We start from the raw sequence: 18,820 nt of genomic DNA, 5'->3' as shown, positions 1-18,820 counted from the left end.
CCAGCAACCCTCTTGCTCTAAGGCGACAGCACTACCTCCTGCGCCACTGCCTCGCCCGTAATAATTGTTTATTTGTCTAAATTTAATTCTTAACAACGCATATTGCTAATCAAAAATTCTGTTTTAATACATTTGCAATATGAAATTTACCTAATATTAAATTTCTATGAATAGATTTTGACACAAAATAAAAATTAAGATTTTTATTTTGTAATTTTGCAATCATTTATATGTAATTAAAATTTTTAATAATTTATTTTGCATTAATTTATTATTTGTCCAAATGAAGTTCTTAATAATCCCTATTACTAATCAAATGTTGATAAATTTGCGATTGGAAATGTATAAAATAAATTTTTTATTACATTTATATGATTTGACTTTTGATATAAAATAAAATTGAGATTTTTATTTGGAAATTTTGTAATCATTTATATATAATTAATAATTCAATAATACTTATTATAAATAATATAATATAATTGTGTAATAATTTTTGTTATTAATTTCTTATTAATGAATATTACTAATCAAATTAGTCCCATTCTGATATAGGAAATTTACTAAATATAAAATTTATATGATCTGATTTTTTACAAAATAAAAATTGAGATTAATTTATTTTCATTCATTAATTTTTAGGTTTAGTCCCTTCATTAATCAGGGGTCACCACAGCAGAATGAACCGCCAACTTATTCAGCATATGTATTACACAGCGGATGCCCTTCCAGCTGCAAAGTACTGGGAAACACCCATACACACTCATTCACTACGGCCAATTTAGTTATTTAATTATATTTTAATTTAATTATATTTAATTATATTTTATATATGTTATTATACTTTATATATATATATATATTATACTTTATTTATATATATATATATATATATATATATATATATATATATATATATATATATATATATATATATATATATATATATAAACAATAATTTTGCATCATGAATGATGTGTTGATATTCTGTCTGCAGTGAAGCTGCGGAGAAAACACAGCAGAAATCACCTGCTCCGTCCTCCGTTCCATCAACGCACAAAGAGAGAGAGAGAGGAGTACAGAGAGAAGCATTTGATTGGCTGCCTGAAGAAGTGTGTTGAGTTGAGTGTGTGTACATGCATGAGTATGAGTGAGTGTGTGTGTGTGTGTGTGTGTGTGTGTGAAAAAAAAGAGACTGAGAGAGAAGGGAAAGAGTAGCTGAAGAATGAAGGTCGTCCTGGGTGAGTTACCGCTGCATTTCACAAACACACACACACACACACACACACATACACGCTAAAATCTAATTACAGCATTAAACTACACACTCAACTGTCTTGAATGTGCAACTAGATTAAGATGTTGCTGAACGAATGCATCTGACAGCTGTTTACCACAAAACTCTGAGCTAAAGCATGCACTGACCACGCAAATGGAAAAGCGTGATGAGGACAAGAGTGTGTGTGTGACTTTTAGCGTGTGTACTCCGCTCATTAGAAGTTTGCGGATGAAGACTTGCTGCTTTATATGCGTCTAGACAGACTTGATCTCTTCTGATCCCTTCGGTTGCAATTTTTCCCAGCAGCGAGAGGCGGATTTCTGTATGAAGAAGTCAACGCTGGTTATTTTTCTGCGGTGTTTGATTGGAGGCAGATCAATGTCGACTGTTTCATTTGTGTGTGTGTGCGTCAGAGGGATCAAACACGTGTCCTCTTCAGTTTACTTCAGAGATGATATACGTTTAAAAGGATGCGGTCGCCTAGCAACCCGACACCCATGACGACCACGGTGATGAAAAGACGACGGTGTGTATTCCTCACAGACGCCCCGACGAGGGGAACACACTGACAAATGCGTTCACAAGGCAATGGATGAGCGGCGCAGAGCGGCCACTTATACTGTATGTGCTGGAAATATCAGATATGCAAGTAAACACAACTGAGACGCCACCTGTCCACTTCTGGAGGCAGTTCTCTAACTATTGTGTGGACGGGGTTTGAATTAGACACAGAGCCATTTGAAGTCTGTGTGGCATCTCAATTTGCTGTGTTTTGACAACACTCATTCATTCATTTTCCTTCAGCTAACTAACCCTAATCCTTATTTTATCAGGGGTCGCCACAGTGGAATGAACCACCAACTATTCCAGCATATGTTTTACGCAGTTGATGCCCTTCCACTTGCAACCTAGCACTGGGAAACACCCATGCACTCTCAATCAAACACACACTTATACACTAGAGCCAGGTTAGTTGATCAGTTCCCCTATAGCGCATGTGTTTGGACTGTGCGCGAAACCGGAGCACCTGGAGGAAACCCACGACAACACAGGGAGAACATGCAAACTCGCCAACTGGCTCAGCCGAAACTCGAACCAGTGACCTTCTTGCTGTGAGGCCACAGAGCTAACCACTGAGCCATTGTGCCGCCCAAAAACCTTTTTCATTTATTGTTGAAAACCAATTTCAATTGAATGCATTTTCACCAGATGACTTAAATATGTCGGTTTGGGAAGCCACCTGGGTCTTCACATCTGCCATGGCCTCTTTTAGCTTTAACAAACTAAATCCCCCAGGTTTTTCCAAACTTTTACAAAATCTTTCCTCCTTTCCCACTGCTGCTGCAATTTCTAGCCAAGAATTATTGGTCATCTGGTTATCCCTACAATCAGGCATGGACAGATCATAAAGATGTCTGTACAATCATACCTGTTTCAGACAAAATCTCTTTAAGGTGATCCATATTTAACTTAAATGAAATGTCAAATACTCAAATACATCCCTGGAGGTACGTTTGTTTTGCAGTTTTTGTTTTCGTGAATCCACCAGAGGCCGCTGTGTACTCTTTTTCAGATCTCAAATTTCTCTCACGAGTGCCATTTACACTTGCTGTTCTCACTTAAATCCCCCAGAGGCCGCTGTCGACTGACTGACTGACCAACCGACTGACCTACCCTCATCATTCCCTAAACCCAACCGATGGTGTTTTCAAAAGCATAGACTGACCCGCCCACCAATTTCCCTATACCCAACCGATAGTGTTTTTTAAAAGCTATCCAGAAACAGAAAAGCCCTCGTGGCTCCGCAAGCTGAAAGCATGTCACGTGAACCTACACAAACACAGCAATGACGTCACATTTCCCTGCTCACACTCAAGCAAACTAGCAAACGCGTCAGGTGTCATTTGTCATTTCCAATGGAGACACACAACATGCACGATGGGTACATGGTGAGCAGGTTGAAAAACATCGGAACTTTTCCATTGCCACATGCGTACCGCGATTCATGTAAGTAGAACTAACCAATCTGCTTCACACAATGCATGTCGTTATTTATATAACTCCTCTCTACAAGTGACAACATCTTTTAAAATACCCAACCCAGGTTCATTATGGATATGTACCCATATATATATATATATATATATATATATATATATATATATATATATATATATATATATATATATATATATATACGTAGCTTCTGTGACATATTTAAGGCTCCCCTACCGTTTTTTTGCAGTTTTTGTTTTCGTGAATCAACCAGAAGCCACTGGGTACGCTTTTTCAGATCTCATATTTCTCTCGCAAGTGCCATTTGCGCCTGCTGTTCTCACGTAAATCAACCAGAGGCTGTTGTTGACTGACTGACGGACTAACCCACCCTCATCATTCCCTTAACCCAATCAATAGTGTTTTCAAAAGCATAGATTGACCCGCACACCTATTTCCCTATACCCAACCGATAGTGATTTCAAAAGCATAGATTGACCCGTCCATCTATTTCCCTATACCCAACCGATAGTGTTTTTTAAAAGCAATCCAGAAAAAGAAAAGCCCTCACGGCTCCACCAGCTGAAAGCATGTCGCGCACACCCAAAGTGAACCTACGCAAATACATCGATGACGTCACATTCGCCATGCACACTCAAGCGAATGGTCATTTCCAATGGAGGCATGCGACGTGCACGGCGGGCACATGGTGTGCAAGTTGAAAAACATCTGAACTTTTCTGAATGCTGCGTGCACACCGCAGTTCATCCTAGAACTAACCAATCTGCTTCACACTTAGTATGAAATATACACTAAATAATGCATGTCGTTATTTATTTAACTCCTCTCTACAAGTGACAACATCTTATAAAATAACCAACTCAGGCTCATTATGGATACGTACCCCTATATACATTTCTGGAGAGCGCCAAATATATCCCAAGAGGTACGTATTTATGCAGTTTTTGTTTTCGTGAACCCACCAATGGTTGCTGTGTATGCTTTTTCAGATCTCAAATTTCCCCCATGAGTGCGAAATCCACCAGAGACCGCTGTCAACTGACTGATTGACTGACCAATCAACTGACCCACCCTCCTCCTTCCCTAAACCCAACCAATAGTGTTTCAAAAGCAATCCAGAAAAAACAAAAGCCCTGATTTTTACCACATTTTCAGATTTTACCACATTCTCAACCTGTTATTTACTTGTTTATTTTTCTCTCCTTTTTTTTGGCTTTTGTTTTTATTTTACTTGCTTTCTGGAACCACTCTTCACCGAATTCGAACCCCGTCATCATGGTCAACTCCACTCTGCGTCTCAAATCCCCTAACGTACATGGCGAGCCACTGAGCAAACTGGTAACAGCGGTAATGCCGCCCATATGAAGTGATCAGCTGGTAAGCGCGAAAAGGAACGGCATTATACCGCCCTGTAGCTTTCGTTTTAAAGATGAAATGCAGCCATACGTACTTCTGGCTACATAATGCATGCTCTCCAGAAATGTATATAGGGATACATTTTCCAAATGTTGAAAAAAGCACCTCAGTAGCAAGTTTGAGAGCACTAAAAGTTTAACTTGCATCTTTGCAAAAAAGCAAAACAACATAAAATGCTGTAAAATGAAGAGAGTTTTGTCAGAAGGCAGATGTGCCATGCTGACACGCCAGCAATTGCCGAAGGAAACGCTGAATATTTCATAATCTTTTTAAAAATTAACATGCGGTTATGCAGATGATTTCCATCAAGAGAGAAGCAGAAAAGTGCATCCAATGTGCAGATCAGACAGGTGGCTCTCAACACTGACAAATAAAGAGTTAAAGTTTGTCACGAGCTCCATATGCTTCATGCTTCAATTACTTTTGTTTTTATAAAAGAAGAACAGTCTGATCCTGGTTTATCTCTTCCAGGAATAATGAGAAAGAGCGAGTCACAGATGAAGAGACGCATATAAAGCATTAATCTCAAGAGAGATGCTAATTTCTCAATGGTCTCTGCTTCTCCTGAGAGAAAAACCCCTTGTAATTTATACCCTGGGGCTTCAGAAGAAACAATGTGCACAAGGTGACACCAGATTCTAGAGATCTCCTTATGTTTCTCTCTTATGCACTGAAGGAAATTTACTTGAATTGTCTGGTTGACAATGCCGTTTGCTTTGTACTGGATAATTTATTATGTTTATTACTGCTTTTTCATCAGTCAGTTAATTACTTCTATGTATATAAGTCATATAACTAGAATATAGCGGTGTCACGGTGGTGCAATGGGTAGCACGATCCCCTCACGGCAAGGAAGTCACTTAGAGCCCTGGCTGGGTCAGTTGGCATTTCTGTGTGGAGTTTGCATGCTCTCTTCGTGTTTCCTCCGGGTGCTCTGGTTTCCCCCACAAGTCCAAAGACATGCGCTATAGGGGAACTGGATAAGCTAAATTGGCCATAGTGTATGTGTTTAAATGCAAGAGAGTATGGGTGTTTCCTCTGAGCCCAGAGAAGTTGACGGCGCTTCTGGACACTGTTAACATAGGGCTTCCTTTCGACATAGTACAGTTTTAACTGGCATTCATGGATGTAACTATATATTGTGGTACTGACAAAGGTTTGCCGCAGTAGCACTGAGCTCATGTGGTGATCTGGCTTATAGATGAGTGAGGATTTTTGATGCAGCGCCCCCTGAGGGATCGGAGATCCCGGTTGTTCAGCTTAGGTTTGCACTCTTGTCCTTTACACACTGAAATTCCTCCAGATTCCTTGAATCTTTTAATGATGTCCTGCACTGTTGAAAGTGAAATATCCAAATGTCTTCCTCTCTTTCTTTGAGGAACATTGTTTTTAAACATTTCACATGTATTTGTTGGTGATCCTCGGCCTGTCTTTGCTCCTAAAGGACCTTTCTTGGATGCTGCTTTTGTAGCAAATCATGATTACAATCACCTGTTGACATCACCTGTTTCACATCACATCATTATTTAACCAGTTTACCTGCTGACCAGCCCTAAACTGCTCATGTCACAACTTCCAAATTTTTGGGGAGATGTGTTGCAGGTTTAAATGACAGGAAAGGACGTTTATTTACAAATGAAATGCAATGAGGGCGAAGCAGTGGCGCAGTAGGTAGTGCTGTTCAAGCCTCGGCTCAGTTGGCATTTTTGTGTGGAGTTTGCATGTTCTCCCTGCGTTCGCGTGGGTTTCCTCCGGGTGCTCCGGTTTCCCCCACAGTCCAAACACATGCGGCACAGGTGAATTGGGTAGGCTAAATTGTGTGTGTGGATGTTTCCCAGAGATGGGTTGTGGCTGGAAGGAGATCCGCTGCGTAAAAAAAAACGCTAAGAAAAAACTTGCTGGATAAGTTGGCGGTTCATTCCGCTGTGGCGACCCCGGATTAATAAAGGGACTAAGCCGACAAGAAAATGAATGAATGAATTGTCTGCAATGAAATACAAGCCAAAGTAAATTTGGAAATCACTACTTTCCATAGTGTCCCAACTTGATGTTATCGTTAATAAATCCTTTCTGTAGTTAATAAGTGAATGAAAAAAAAACATACTACAAAGTAAATGAAAAACTTATTAATAAAGCAGCACATTTCTGATTAAAGAACTAAATTATCATCTAATCCAGAATAAATTGGCAGATCTCACATTAGACGTCATGGCAGAAATGAGCGTCCCCTCTTTAATTAAAGGAGAGGAATGAGTGCAATTTCACCGTCTATCCATTTCATTATGACACTCTTAAGAAAAGAAAATGAACTGATATGATTTATTCCATCTGGGGATATGTGGAGCTTAATATTTCATGCAGCACATTAAGATATACGATGTAGACATAAAAACATACTGACTAGCAGAACTGGATATTAATTTCTTCTCTCCATCTCTCTACACACACACACACACACACACACACACACACACACACACACACACACACACACACACACACACACACACACACACACACACACACACACACACACACACACACAGTTGAAGTCAGAATTATTCACCCTCCTATGATTTCTATTTTCTTTCTGTAATATTTCCCAAATAAAACAGATTTAGGAAATTCTCACAGTATTTCCTATAATGCTTTTTCTTCTGGAGAAAGTCTTATTTGTTTTATTTCTTCTAAAATAAAAGCAGTTTTTAATTGTTTTAAACTCATTTTAAGGCCAATATTATTAGCCCTCTTCAGCAATATTAGTTTTGGATTGTCTCCAGAATAAACCACTGTTTTACAATGACTTGCCTAATTACCCTAACTTTACCCTAATTATCCTAGTGAAGCCTTTAAATGTAACTTTAAGTCGGCAGCTAGCTCTCTGCAACTCTCACATGGTCGCCCACTGAAGTCAAGCAGGGGTGCGCATGATAAGTATCTGGATGAGAGACTACAAGCTGGTTGGTGTTAGAAATGGTGTTAGTGAGACCAGCAGAGGGCGCTCAACCTGTGGTCTGTGTGGGTCCTAATGCCCTAGTATATTAATGGGGACTCTACACTGCTCAGGCAGTGCCATCTATTGGATGAGGTGTTAAACTGAGGTCCTGACTCTCTGTGGTCATGGACCCACTGCCCTCTGTCCATCATGACCTCCTAACCATCCCAACATCCAGGTGCGGAGCCAACATTTTAAGCAGCTGAATGAGTTTACGTTCATATAATTATTAATCAACTATTTCTAAATGGTCTGGCTCTAAAAGAGAGGGGGACATATCCCCTTCCCATGGTGGTTGTGTCTCCTTGCGCTGGTGTATAACTGCATTGATTTTATGCATTCATACTAGGCTTGGGCGGTATCCAAATTTTGATACCGTCAAACCTCCTCCCTATTTTACCCCGATATTCGGTATTACCATGCATAATAAAAAAAATATATGACGTAAGGCTGATATAACCCCGCTGGTCCTAAGCCATCCAACCCGTTCCGAGCTGGTATCGAACCGGCGACTTTCCACATGGGAGTCGGTTTCTATACCAAGGAGGCTAAAGACCATGGCCTCTAGCGTCTGTCGCTAGAGCACCTTTAGAGGTCAGAGGAGTGAGGTTTACCTGCACAACACACACTAGCTGGCCTCCGTTACACTCACCCCCCTAAACCTCACTCCCATCCGGGTCACGGCACCAATGTAACCCCACCGGTCCAACGCCACCCAACCCGCTCCGAGCTGGTATCGAACCGGCGACCTTCCGCATGGGAGTCGGTTGCTCTACCAAGGAGCCTAAAGACCATGGCCTCTGGCGTCTGTCGCTAGAGCACCCTTAGAGGTCAGAAGAGTGAGGTTTACCAGCACAGAACCTACTAGCTGGCCTCCGTTACACTCAGACAGCGCCACCAAACTGTTGGCTTGTGCCTAAACCATTCAGAAACTGAATAGCGTAAATGCAACCTTAGATTCGCGGTCACCTGTTTGTCTTGTTTGTATTCTTCTGCGTGCGACACTCTCTCTGATTCACATACACACAGAGAGAGAGAGAGAACCAAGCGACGCTCTTTCTCTCTCTCTCTCTCTCTCTTTCTCTCCTTCTCTCTCTCTCTAATTCACACACACACACACACACACACACACGGATGTGCGCGTGCTCGCTCGCTCGGGAGTGATATTGTTGGATCGCGCCCCGCTCCCGCGCTTTATTCGGAAATTTATTCCCGCACCGCAAGAAATCTGTTCGGCCCCCGCGGTACAGCAACGGGAATGTAGACCTCTTCGTATTTACCACGTCTCCCTTCTCTTTCGGTCGAAACGGAAAATACCGCCAAACTGCAGGTCACTTGGTGCGCGACTCGCCACCTCACCTCTCCCTCCTCCACACTGTCCCATGATGACAATCCCGCATACGTATTTGTAGGCATTAAATAAAGGATATTTAATCTTAAATACTTGTCTCCTATTAAAGTGCATTGCTCTTTATGACGGTATAACGGTATTAAAACTGACACCGTAGCTATTTTTAGATCCCGCGGTATACCATATTACCGCCCAAGCCTAATTCTCACATTGGGCTCTCACAAACTCTCTGCTACTACATGGCTGTGGTGGTCAATTCTCTCTGTCTCATGCTGAACGCAATCAACCAATCACAACAGACTGGGTCATCGGACCAATCACAGCAGCATCATGCAAAGGAGGGGTTTAGGAACAAATGAATCGCTGAACGACTCATATGAGAGCCGTTGGGATAATTCGGTCAAAACAAATGCAGATTACAAGACAATGAAAGTGTTTTTGACCCTGCATGCATATCAGCCTGTTTTTGGAGACCCCCAAAACCAAAATATGACCTTTATAATGCAAAATAGGGGCTGTTTAAACAGAAATATTCAGGAGGGTTACTAACTCAGGAGGACTAATAACTCTGATTTCAACTGTATATATTTTTATGCTCGGCACGGACACAAGGACAAGATCTGTGAGGTTTTCAGGAAGCGAAGGCAGCATGAACATGAATGCATTTTTCATAGGGAATATTAGAGTCCGTGCAAGAATGTGCCGTTAACGAGTCTCCTCTTACTCTAAAAGGAGCAAAAAGTGACTGTGTGTGTGTAAGAGTGAGTGTGTGTTTTCTTTGAACAGTGAACAAAGCTAATGTGTGCAGATAGGAGTATCCGCGCTCAGGCTTTGATCGTAATGCGCCGTGTGTGTTGTTCGCGACTCTAATATGAGTGTTGCTGCATTGTGTTCCCTTTTAACTGTCAACAAACTCACACACACACACAATCACACACAATCAAGCACAATCACAGTGTGGGTGTCGGAGAAAGCATTTCATTACTCTGCAATTATGCCTTTAACATAATCAACATCCTGTCAAACAAACACACACACTTTTATTCCTGCCCGTCACGCTTTTCAAAGATTTGCATGAGGCTTGGTGTTTGTGTGAGAGGAATACTAATAAAAGCTGAAACCTTATAATAATAAAACCTCCTGGAACATTCGCGAAATAAAGCCTTTCTGCATTGGTCTTTTGAAAGGGAAACCTGTATATGTTGGTGTTCACTTCGAGTTGGGCTTTTTAATATGATATAGTGTTTGTTAATTGTATTTAATTTGTATTTATTTGTACTCTTTCTGACACTATTAAGCACTTTGGTCTGTAATGTTTGTTTTAAAGTGTGATATATAAATAAAATTTAATTGAATATACAAATATATGATGAAATTAGCAGAACAGGAAGGTTTTAAAGCTAAATATCAATACAGCATGCAGAATGCACTATATGTTATGGATAAAGTACATCCAGGAGGTTGTTATCGCAGAATAAAGCCTGACAGGTTTATCGGCAACCCGACGCAAAGTGAAGCACTATTGTATGAGACTTAAATGTTTGTTCTGCAAAAACAACCATCCTGGATGTACTTTATCCCGGTTAATACATGGCTACCTGCCATTAAACATAATTAGACACAAACCATTGTTCTGAGCTGTAATAGTTTTTCAAATCCTTAATTAAATGCAAATCCGAGAGAAACTTAAACAGCTGATGGAGTATACACTAACCTGCCTAATATTCAGACAGAAGATGGCGCCAAACAGACAAAAACGAAAACAGCTGATGGAGTATACACTAACCTGCACATTATTCAGACACTAGATGGCGCCAAACAAACAAAAACGAAATCAGCTGATGGAGTATACACTAACCTGCACATTATTCAGACACTAGATGGCGCCACACAGACAAAAAACGAAAACAGCTGATGGAGTATACACTAACCTGCACATTATTCAGACACTAGATGTCGCCAAACAGACAAAAACGAAAACAGCTGATGGAGTATACACTAACCTGCACATTATTCAGACACTAGATGGCGCCAAACAGACAAAAACGAAAACAGCTGATGGAGTATACACTAACCTGCCCATTATTCAGACACTAGATGGCGCCAAACAGACAAAAACGAAAACAGCTGATGGAGTATACACTAACCTGCACATTATTCAGACAGAAGATGGCGCCAAACAGACAAAAATGAAAACAGCTGATGGAGTATACACTAACCTGCACATTATTCAGACACTAGATGGCGCCAAACAGACAAAAATGAAAACAGCTGATGGAGTATACACTAACCTGCACATTATTCAGACACTAGATGGCGCCAAACAGACAAAAACGAAAACAGCTGATGGAGTATACACTAACCTGCACATTATTTAGACACTAGATGGCGCAAACCAGACAAAAACGAAAACAGCTGATGGAGTATACACTAACCTGCACATTATTCAGACACTAGATGGCGCCAAACAGACAAAAACGAAAACAGCTGATGGAGTATACACTAACCTGCACATTATTCAGACAGAAGATGGCGCCAAACAGACAAAAATGTAAACAGCTGATGGAGTATACATTAACCAGCGCATTAGTCCGACACAAGAAGGGGACAAAAAGTCAAAAACACAAAGCTGAAATTGGAAACAGCTGATAAAATAAACCATAAACCATACTGTTTTTTTCATTTGTATCTTTTGCGCTATTGCTTTCATATTTTTTCTGGAAACATTTATTGCTTGGATAGTTCTATTAGGAAAGAACTTATGCAAATACATTACGTATTATATTTTATGCAGATGCATAGCCCTACAGAACTACCCCAAATCCATCTGAATATGAAATTGTATTCATTCATTCATTCATTCATTCCTTTACTTGTCGGCTTAGTCCCTTTATAAATCCGGGGTCGCCACAGCGGAATGAACCGCCAACATATCCAGCAAGTTTTTTTACGCAGCGGATGCCCTTCCAGCTGCAACCCATTGCTGGAAAACAAATTGTATTCATATATATTGCAATTTTTAATCATGTAGCCCTGATCTACACATCTCAAAGTGTCTTTGTAAAAGTTTTGAAGTGGTTCTGTGTAGAAGGAAAAAGGAAGAAAAACACTGAATGATTCACATATATGGTATAAAACAGCTGCTGAAATCTTTTTTTGACATGATATTAATAACCGATGATTAATGCCAGACAGATGCAGAGAAATGACAGAATGATTAGGAAAGTATAGCAACTAAAATCAACTAAAACAAGAAATATAAAAAAAAAAAACTTTTTAACTTGTATTTAAAGTTTCGCATGCAAATCCAATTAGATCAACGTGTTTGGTAAACAAAGCAAGTGTCATTTAATATATCCACTCAAAGACACAAACTATTACTTTAGAAACCGCAAACTAAATAAATCACATAAGCAATCATTCATTCATTTTCCTTCGGCTTAGTCCCTTTATCCATCAGGGGTCGCCATGGGCAGAATAAACCGCAAACTTATTATGTAGGGAACCCAGTACTGGAAAACACCCATACATACACACTCATACACTACAGCCAATTTTGTTCATCAATTCCCCTATAGTGCATATGTTTGGACTGTGGGGGAAACCGGAGCACCCGGAGGAAACCCATGAACCAGCAACCTTTTTGCTGTGAGGAGACAGTGCTAACCACTGAGCCACTGTGTCGCCCCAACCATATAAACATTTGCATATTATTCATTAATATATTACTGAAATTAATATAATAATGATTTTTTTTTAATATTTACACACATTTACTCAAAGACTCAATGATAGGCTAAAACATCTTTAGATTTCTATGAAAAATCTGATTTTGCAAGCTTTTTACCTGCACGACTGACAAGCTGCGGGATACAGGAGGGCTTTCCAGCCTTCGCTGCTCCATAAATAATTCACGCTTCTTCTGCTTTACTGTTTTCTGCATTATTTACACTGGTTTTCATGTTTGTTGTTGCTAATGAGTTATATAATATTGTTACTGTTAACGTACACTCACCGGCCACTTTATTAGGAACACCTTACTAGTACCAGGTTGGACCCACTTTTGACTTAATCCTTCGTGGGATAGATTCAACTAGGTACTCCAACTGGAAAAATAAACCAACAACCATGCCACGTTCAAAGTCACCTTTCTTCCCCATTCTGATGCTTGGTTTGAACTGCAGCAGGTCGTCTTGACCAGGGGTGTCCAAAACTCGATCCTGGAGGGCCGGTGTCCTGCATAGTTTAGCTCCAACTTCCTCCAACACACCAGCTAGTATGCCTAGAAAGAGCTTGATTATCTGGTTCAGGTGTGTTCGATTGGGAGTTGGAACTTAATATGCAGAACACTGGCTCTCCAGGACTGAGTTTGGACACTAGTCTGGACAATGTTTACATGCCTAAATGCATTGAGTTGCTGCTATGTGATTGGCTGATTAGAAATTTGCTTTAGCGAGCAGTTGGACTGCTGTACCTAATAAAGTGGCCGGTGAGTGTAGTTGTTAATGCAATGTTATTATTTTGTATTTTTTTCAATTAATCATAACAACCCTTTCTAAAACTGCATGATGTGTTTACTTGTGTTATCTTCGACTAATATCTAAGTTTGTTTGATGATCTGAACTGTTAAAATGTGACTAGCATGCACAACAAAAAAAATCTGTAGGGGGCAAACACTTTCGCAGCAAGCAATTTTTGTTTTTAAAAGATGTCTAATAGACGTCTAAACACAGTCGTCTTGGCTATAATGAAACCAGTTGATTGCAAATCATTCATGCAAATTGAATGCAATGATGTCCAATAATGTACTTAAATGGAACGTATCACTAATAAAAAAACGTATCTATATTATATTAGACTTAATGTGTGTCTTTTCTCTTTCAAACAGGTGGAAGATTAAAATAAATGTGTAATGCATGACTTTGACCAGCAGAGGGAAACAAAATACACTCTAATGGAGGTCTGGAACATGCATTCAGATGGACAGAAGGTGTACAGAGAAACAGATGGAGTAATGGAGGACATATCCTGCAGTGTGGAAGGAGACCGTTGGGAATATTTTCTGGAGACCCTTTTAAGTGACATGACCTACAAAAACTACACTGCGCTTTGCATTAACGCATTGAAGCGTGCGCATTCCCTGGAAGCAATCTCACAGCCTTGAGCCTTCAAACGCACACCTGAATTGCTGGTGTTTCTCTACCAATAAACCCCCGAGGAGATTGACCTACAAAACTTTGCATTTCAAACATCTCGACCTAGAAAATCTGACATGCGTTTATGCGCTGGATTCAAGGATGCGCGTTTCCTGGAATCAAATACACAACCTTGGCAGTGTTGAGCTATGGGAACGCTCAGACTGGCAGAGAGTAGGATAAACACAAACAGACACAACCCTGCATTTCTCCACTAATACAAATGTGGACAAAAATCACAGATATTCGTCTACAAATCGAGAATCGAGCATGCATGTTCCATAAAATCAAACACATGACATTGTAGAATTGCAAAAACATCATGCACCCAAACAAATGCTGCACGATACTGGAAAGATTTGAGATTACTGCGTTAACAATACCGTATAACATTCCCCTAGAGAAATGCTATATTAATAACTATGCTTTTAAATCACTCATGTAATTATATTACAATAAACAGGTCAAATACGCTCCAGATCTAATTAACTCTAATTAAAAACAAACATTTAGTCAAACTTTGCAGATATTCAGCCTCTGATTGGCTGTTATCATTTTTCTCTCGTCTAAACTCCGCCCACAGTTTATTTTCAGCTTTGGGTTCAGCTTTTAGCCAATAGCAGAACAGTAACTACTGGAGAGGCGGGGCTAAAGATACTAAGGCCTCATCTGATTGGTCAAATTAAGATAAACATCAAATTAACAAATTCATGTTATTTTTATTAGCTGTTTTTAAATCATTTATTTATGAAGTGATAGTACAATAAACAGGGTAAAATACACATTTCAGATCTAATTCAAACTAATAAAACAAACATTGAGTCCGTAAAACACTCACTGAGTTAAAACTTGCGAGGATATTCTGACTCTGATTGGCTGCGGTCATTTTCCTCTCGTCTTCACTCGTGTTTATTTTCAGCTCTGGGGTTCACCTTTGATCTGCTCCAGCCTATAGCAAAAGAACAACTACTGAGGAGGCGTGGCTAAGGATGGCAAGGCCTCATCTGATTTGTTAAATCTAGATAAATAGTTATGCGCAGATATTCTGACTCTGGCTGGCTGCTGTTATTGTCCTCTTGTCTTGGCTCCGCCTACTATTGTTTATTTTCAGCCTTTGAACCGCTCCAGCCAATAGCAGGCTGGAAGAGGTGGGGCTAAAGATAGTAAGACTATCTTTATCTGATCGGTCAAATTTAGATAAGCCAATCGCTGAATAACTAGTTGGGAGGTGGGGCTAAAGATAGTAATCTGATTGGCCAAATTAAGATAAGCATAGTTAAACATTTAGTCTTTAAAACTTTTATGAATGAGGGTAAACCTCCGCAGATATCCAGTCTCTGATTGGCTGTTGTCATTTTCCTCTCTCGTCTCGACTCCGCCCATTAGTGTTTATTTTCAGCTCTAGGTTCACCTATAATCCACTCCAGCTAATAGCAGAACAGCAACTATTGAGGAGGCGGGGCTAAAGATAGTAAGGCCTCATCTGATTGGTCAAATTTAAATAAACATAGTTAAATGTTTAATCTTTAAAACACTGAGTGTAAACCTCCGCAGATATCCTGCCTCTGATTGGCTATTGTCATTTTCCTCTCTCGTCTCGACTCCGCCCATTAGTGTTTATTTTCAGCTCTGGGTTCACCTTTAATCTGTTCCAGCCAATAGCAGAACAGCAACTATTGAGTAGACGAGGCTAAAGTTAGTAAGGCCTCGTCTGATTTGTCAAATTTAGATAACCAGCTAAATGTTTAGTCCTTAAAACGCTTTGAATAAGTTTAAACCTTCGCATATGTTCTGCCTCTGACTGGCTGTTGTCATTTTCCTCTCCCATCTCGACTCCGCCCATTAGTGTTTATTTTCAGCTCTGGGTACACCTTTGATCGCTCCAGCCAATAGCAGACTAGCAACTACTGAGGAGGCGGGGGTAAAGAAAATAAGGTCTCATCTGATAGGTCAAATTTAGATAAACATAGTTTAGTATTTAAAACACTGCGCAGATATTCTGCCTCTGATTGGCTCTTGTCATTTTCCTCTCTCGTCTCAGCTCCGCCCATTAGTGTTTATTTTCATCTCTGGGTTTACCTTTGATCTGTTCTAGCCAATAGCAGAACAGCAACCACTAAGGAGGCGGGGATAAAGATAGTAAGGCCCCATCTGATTGGTCAAATTTAGATGAAAATAAATTAAATGCAATTTATATTCAGCGATGTGTATAGTTCATATCCTATTATCGTGATTATTTTGCGATATATCGTGCAGCTCTACTTTCTAGTACAAAAAGAAGGATACAAAAAAGTACAACAGACAGAATGACATCCCAGATAGCTTTAGCTGTGACGCTCTCCGTCCTCATCCTGCTCACTGTAAGTGGGAATATTCTGGTCTGTCTGGCTGTGTATGCTACGAGACGCTTGCGTAACGTCACCAACTGCTTCATCGTTTCGCTAGCGGTAACAGATTTCCTACTGGGCGCACTCGTGCTGCCATTTTCAACTCTTTACCAGGTTACGGGAGACTGGCCACTAGGGGCGCACTTCTGCAACATCTACATCTCACTGGACGTCATGCTATGCACCGCCTCCATACTCAACCTCTTCGCCATTAGCTTGGATCGCTACTTTGCGGTCACTGCTCCGCTACGATACCCAATGCTAGTGCTTCCATGGCGAGTCGGAGCGATTCTAGCGACAATATGGTTGGTTTCGGTGGGCGTTTCATTCGTGCCTATTCACCTAGGATGGAATACGCGCGATTTAAGCGTGCAAAATATTCGCGAGGGCGACCATGCTAGAGACTGTAGATTCGAGCTGAATCCGACGTACGCCATCGTGGATGCTTTCTCAACGTTTTATCTCCCCCTGCTGGCCATGTGTTGGAGCTACCACCGAGTGTTTCGCATCGCAAGGATGCAAGCGAAACGGATTATTTCTACGCGTCGCGGTTCGACGTCTTCGCAGGGCATGACGATTCTAACATTGCGCGAACATAAAGCAACGGTGACTCTCGCGGTTGTCCTTGGTGCGTTTGTAGTGTGCTGGTTTCCATATTTCACGTTTTTTACGATAATGGGAATACGTAACGAAGAAAACCCTCCACAGACTGCGCAGTCTGTCGTGCTTTGGCTGGGATACGCCAACTCTGCGCTAAACCCTGTACTTTACGCTACGCTAAACAGAGACTTCAGATCTGCCTACGCAAAGCTGCTGTGTGGAGGGAGACGGTGTAAAACAGAGACAACAATACCGATAGCTGCAACGGCGGCGGGGACAATGACTGGACACGCCCATTCTTCAAAAGGGGCGGGGTTTCTGCCTAGAACTTGTGTATTGCTGAAAGACTCTGAAAACAGGATGCTGGACGATAACAGCGCTACAAATGGTGCTACGGTTACTATTGTAGCTAATGGGAGTAAAAGGTAGTATATATTAATTATACAAAACTGTTTGTTGACATGCTGTTACTTTGTCTTGCTGTATTTGTATTTGCTCCTTTGCTATACTGTATGTCAATGGCTATGTGCAAACGTAAAATACACACAGGAAAAAAAGGGAAAATATAATTGCAATTGAGTGGCAACATTCTAACGCCCTCTGGTGGCCATTAGATGTAATATGGTTATGCAGAAGCATCAAACTTACTCCCAAACACTTGTGTTGGTCACATATCACTAATAAATATGTAAATAAAAACACATAAATATTTATTTATTTTTATTTATTTAAAAAATATTTTGTTTCATTTATTTCTTTTTTTAATATGCATGTGGAATTGATTTCCTATTATATAAATATATTTTTAAATCTGTTTATTTGTACCCAAACATATTTTTAATGCTCATTATAAGTGGTGATTTAATCCCTCAGGACGCTGAACTCTTTTCCACACAAAAACAAACTCTATCTGCATGCAACTTCAGTGTTTTACTGCAAGCCTTTTAAAGCCAGAACAAAATGTTTGTCGATCAAAAGTCTGAAAGTTAAGCTGTTAATTGCTAGAGGAAAAACTGCTTTGAGACTTCAGATATTCAGCGAAGGAAAAAACATCTTCGGGAATTCACTGAGGCTAGTAGAAAAACTATTTCTTTAAAAATTAATTTGATCTAGAGGTCAGTTTTTATCAAGCATAAAAGACTAAATAATAAAATGAGCAGCCATACAAAGTGACTGACAATCAACCTACAGGTTACCTGAAGTACATAAATCCACTCACCGGCCACTTTATTAGGTACACCTTACTAGTACCAGGTTGGACTCTTTTTTGCCTTCAAAACTGCCTTAATGCTTCGTGACATAGATTCAGCAAGGTACTTACTACCTAAAGGTAGTTATTGTTGCCTTTCTATCAGCTGGAACCAGTCTGGCCATTCTCCTCTGACCTCTGGCATCAACAAGGCATTTGAACTGCCGCTCACTGGATATTTCCTCTTTGCCGGAGCATTCTCCATTGAGCCTAGAGATGGTTGTGCGTAAAAATCCCAGTAGATCAGCAGTTTCTGAAATACTCAGAGCAGCCCGTCTGGCAGCAACAACCATGCCACGTTCAAAGTCACTTAAATCCCCTTTCTTCCCCAT

At 40.3% G+C, this 18,820-nt stretch overlaps 1 protein-coding gene across 2 annotated transcripts; it reads left to right on the top strand.

The window, feature by feature from the left end:
* The first annotated feature begins 1,174 nt into the window (after nt 1-1,174).
* On the top strand, nt 1,175-17,791 carry hrh2a (histamine receptor H2a). Of its 2 annotated transcripts, XM_087280808.1 has the most exons (2): nt 1,175-1,241; nt 13,946-17,791. In XM_087280808.1, exon 2 carries the CDS (start codon nt 16,559-16,561, stop codon nt 17,666-17,668), a length of 1,110 nt encoding a protein of 369 aa, XP_087136934.1. In that variant the 5' UTR covers nt 1,175-1,241; nt 13,946-16,558; the 3' UTR covers nt 17,669-17,791.
* The last annotated feature ends 1,029 nt before the right edge of the window (nt 17,792-18,820 follow it).

Source organism: Danio rerio, chromosome 14 (genome assembly GCF_052040795.2).
Source record: "Danio rerio strain M-AB ecotype USA chromosome 14, GRCz13ab, whole genome shotgun sequence".
Classification (NCBI taxonomy): Eukaryota; Metazoa; Chordata; class Actinopteri; order Cypriniformes; family Danionidae; genus Danio; species Danio rerio.
This window is presented reverse-complemented; position numbering and strand designations above follow the sequence as displayed.

Bases quoted from the DNA above. Each gene is read 5' to 3' on its own strand.
- hrh2a (XM_087280808.1), top strand. From the start codon at position 16,559: ATGACATCCCAGATAGCTTTAGCTGTGACGCTCTCCGTCCTCATCCTG.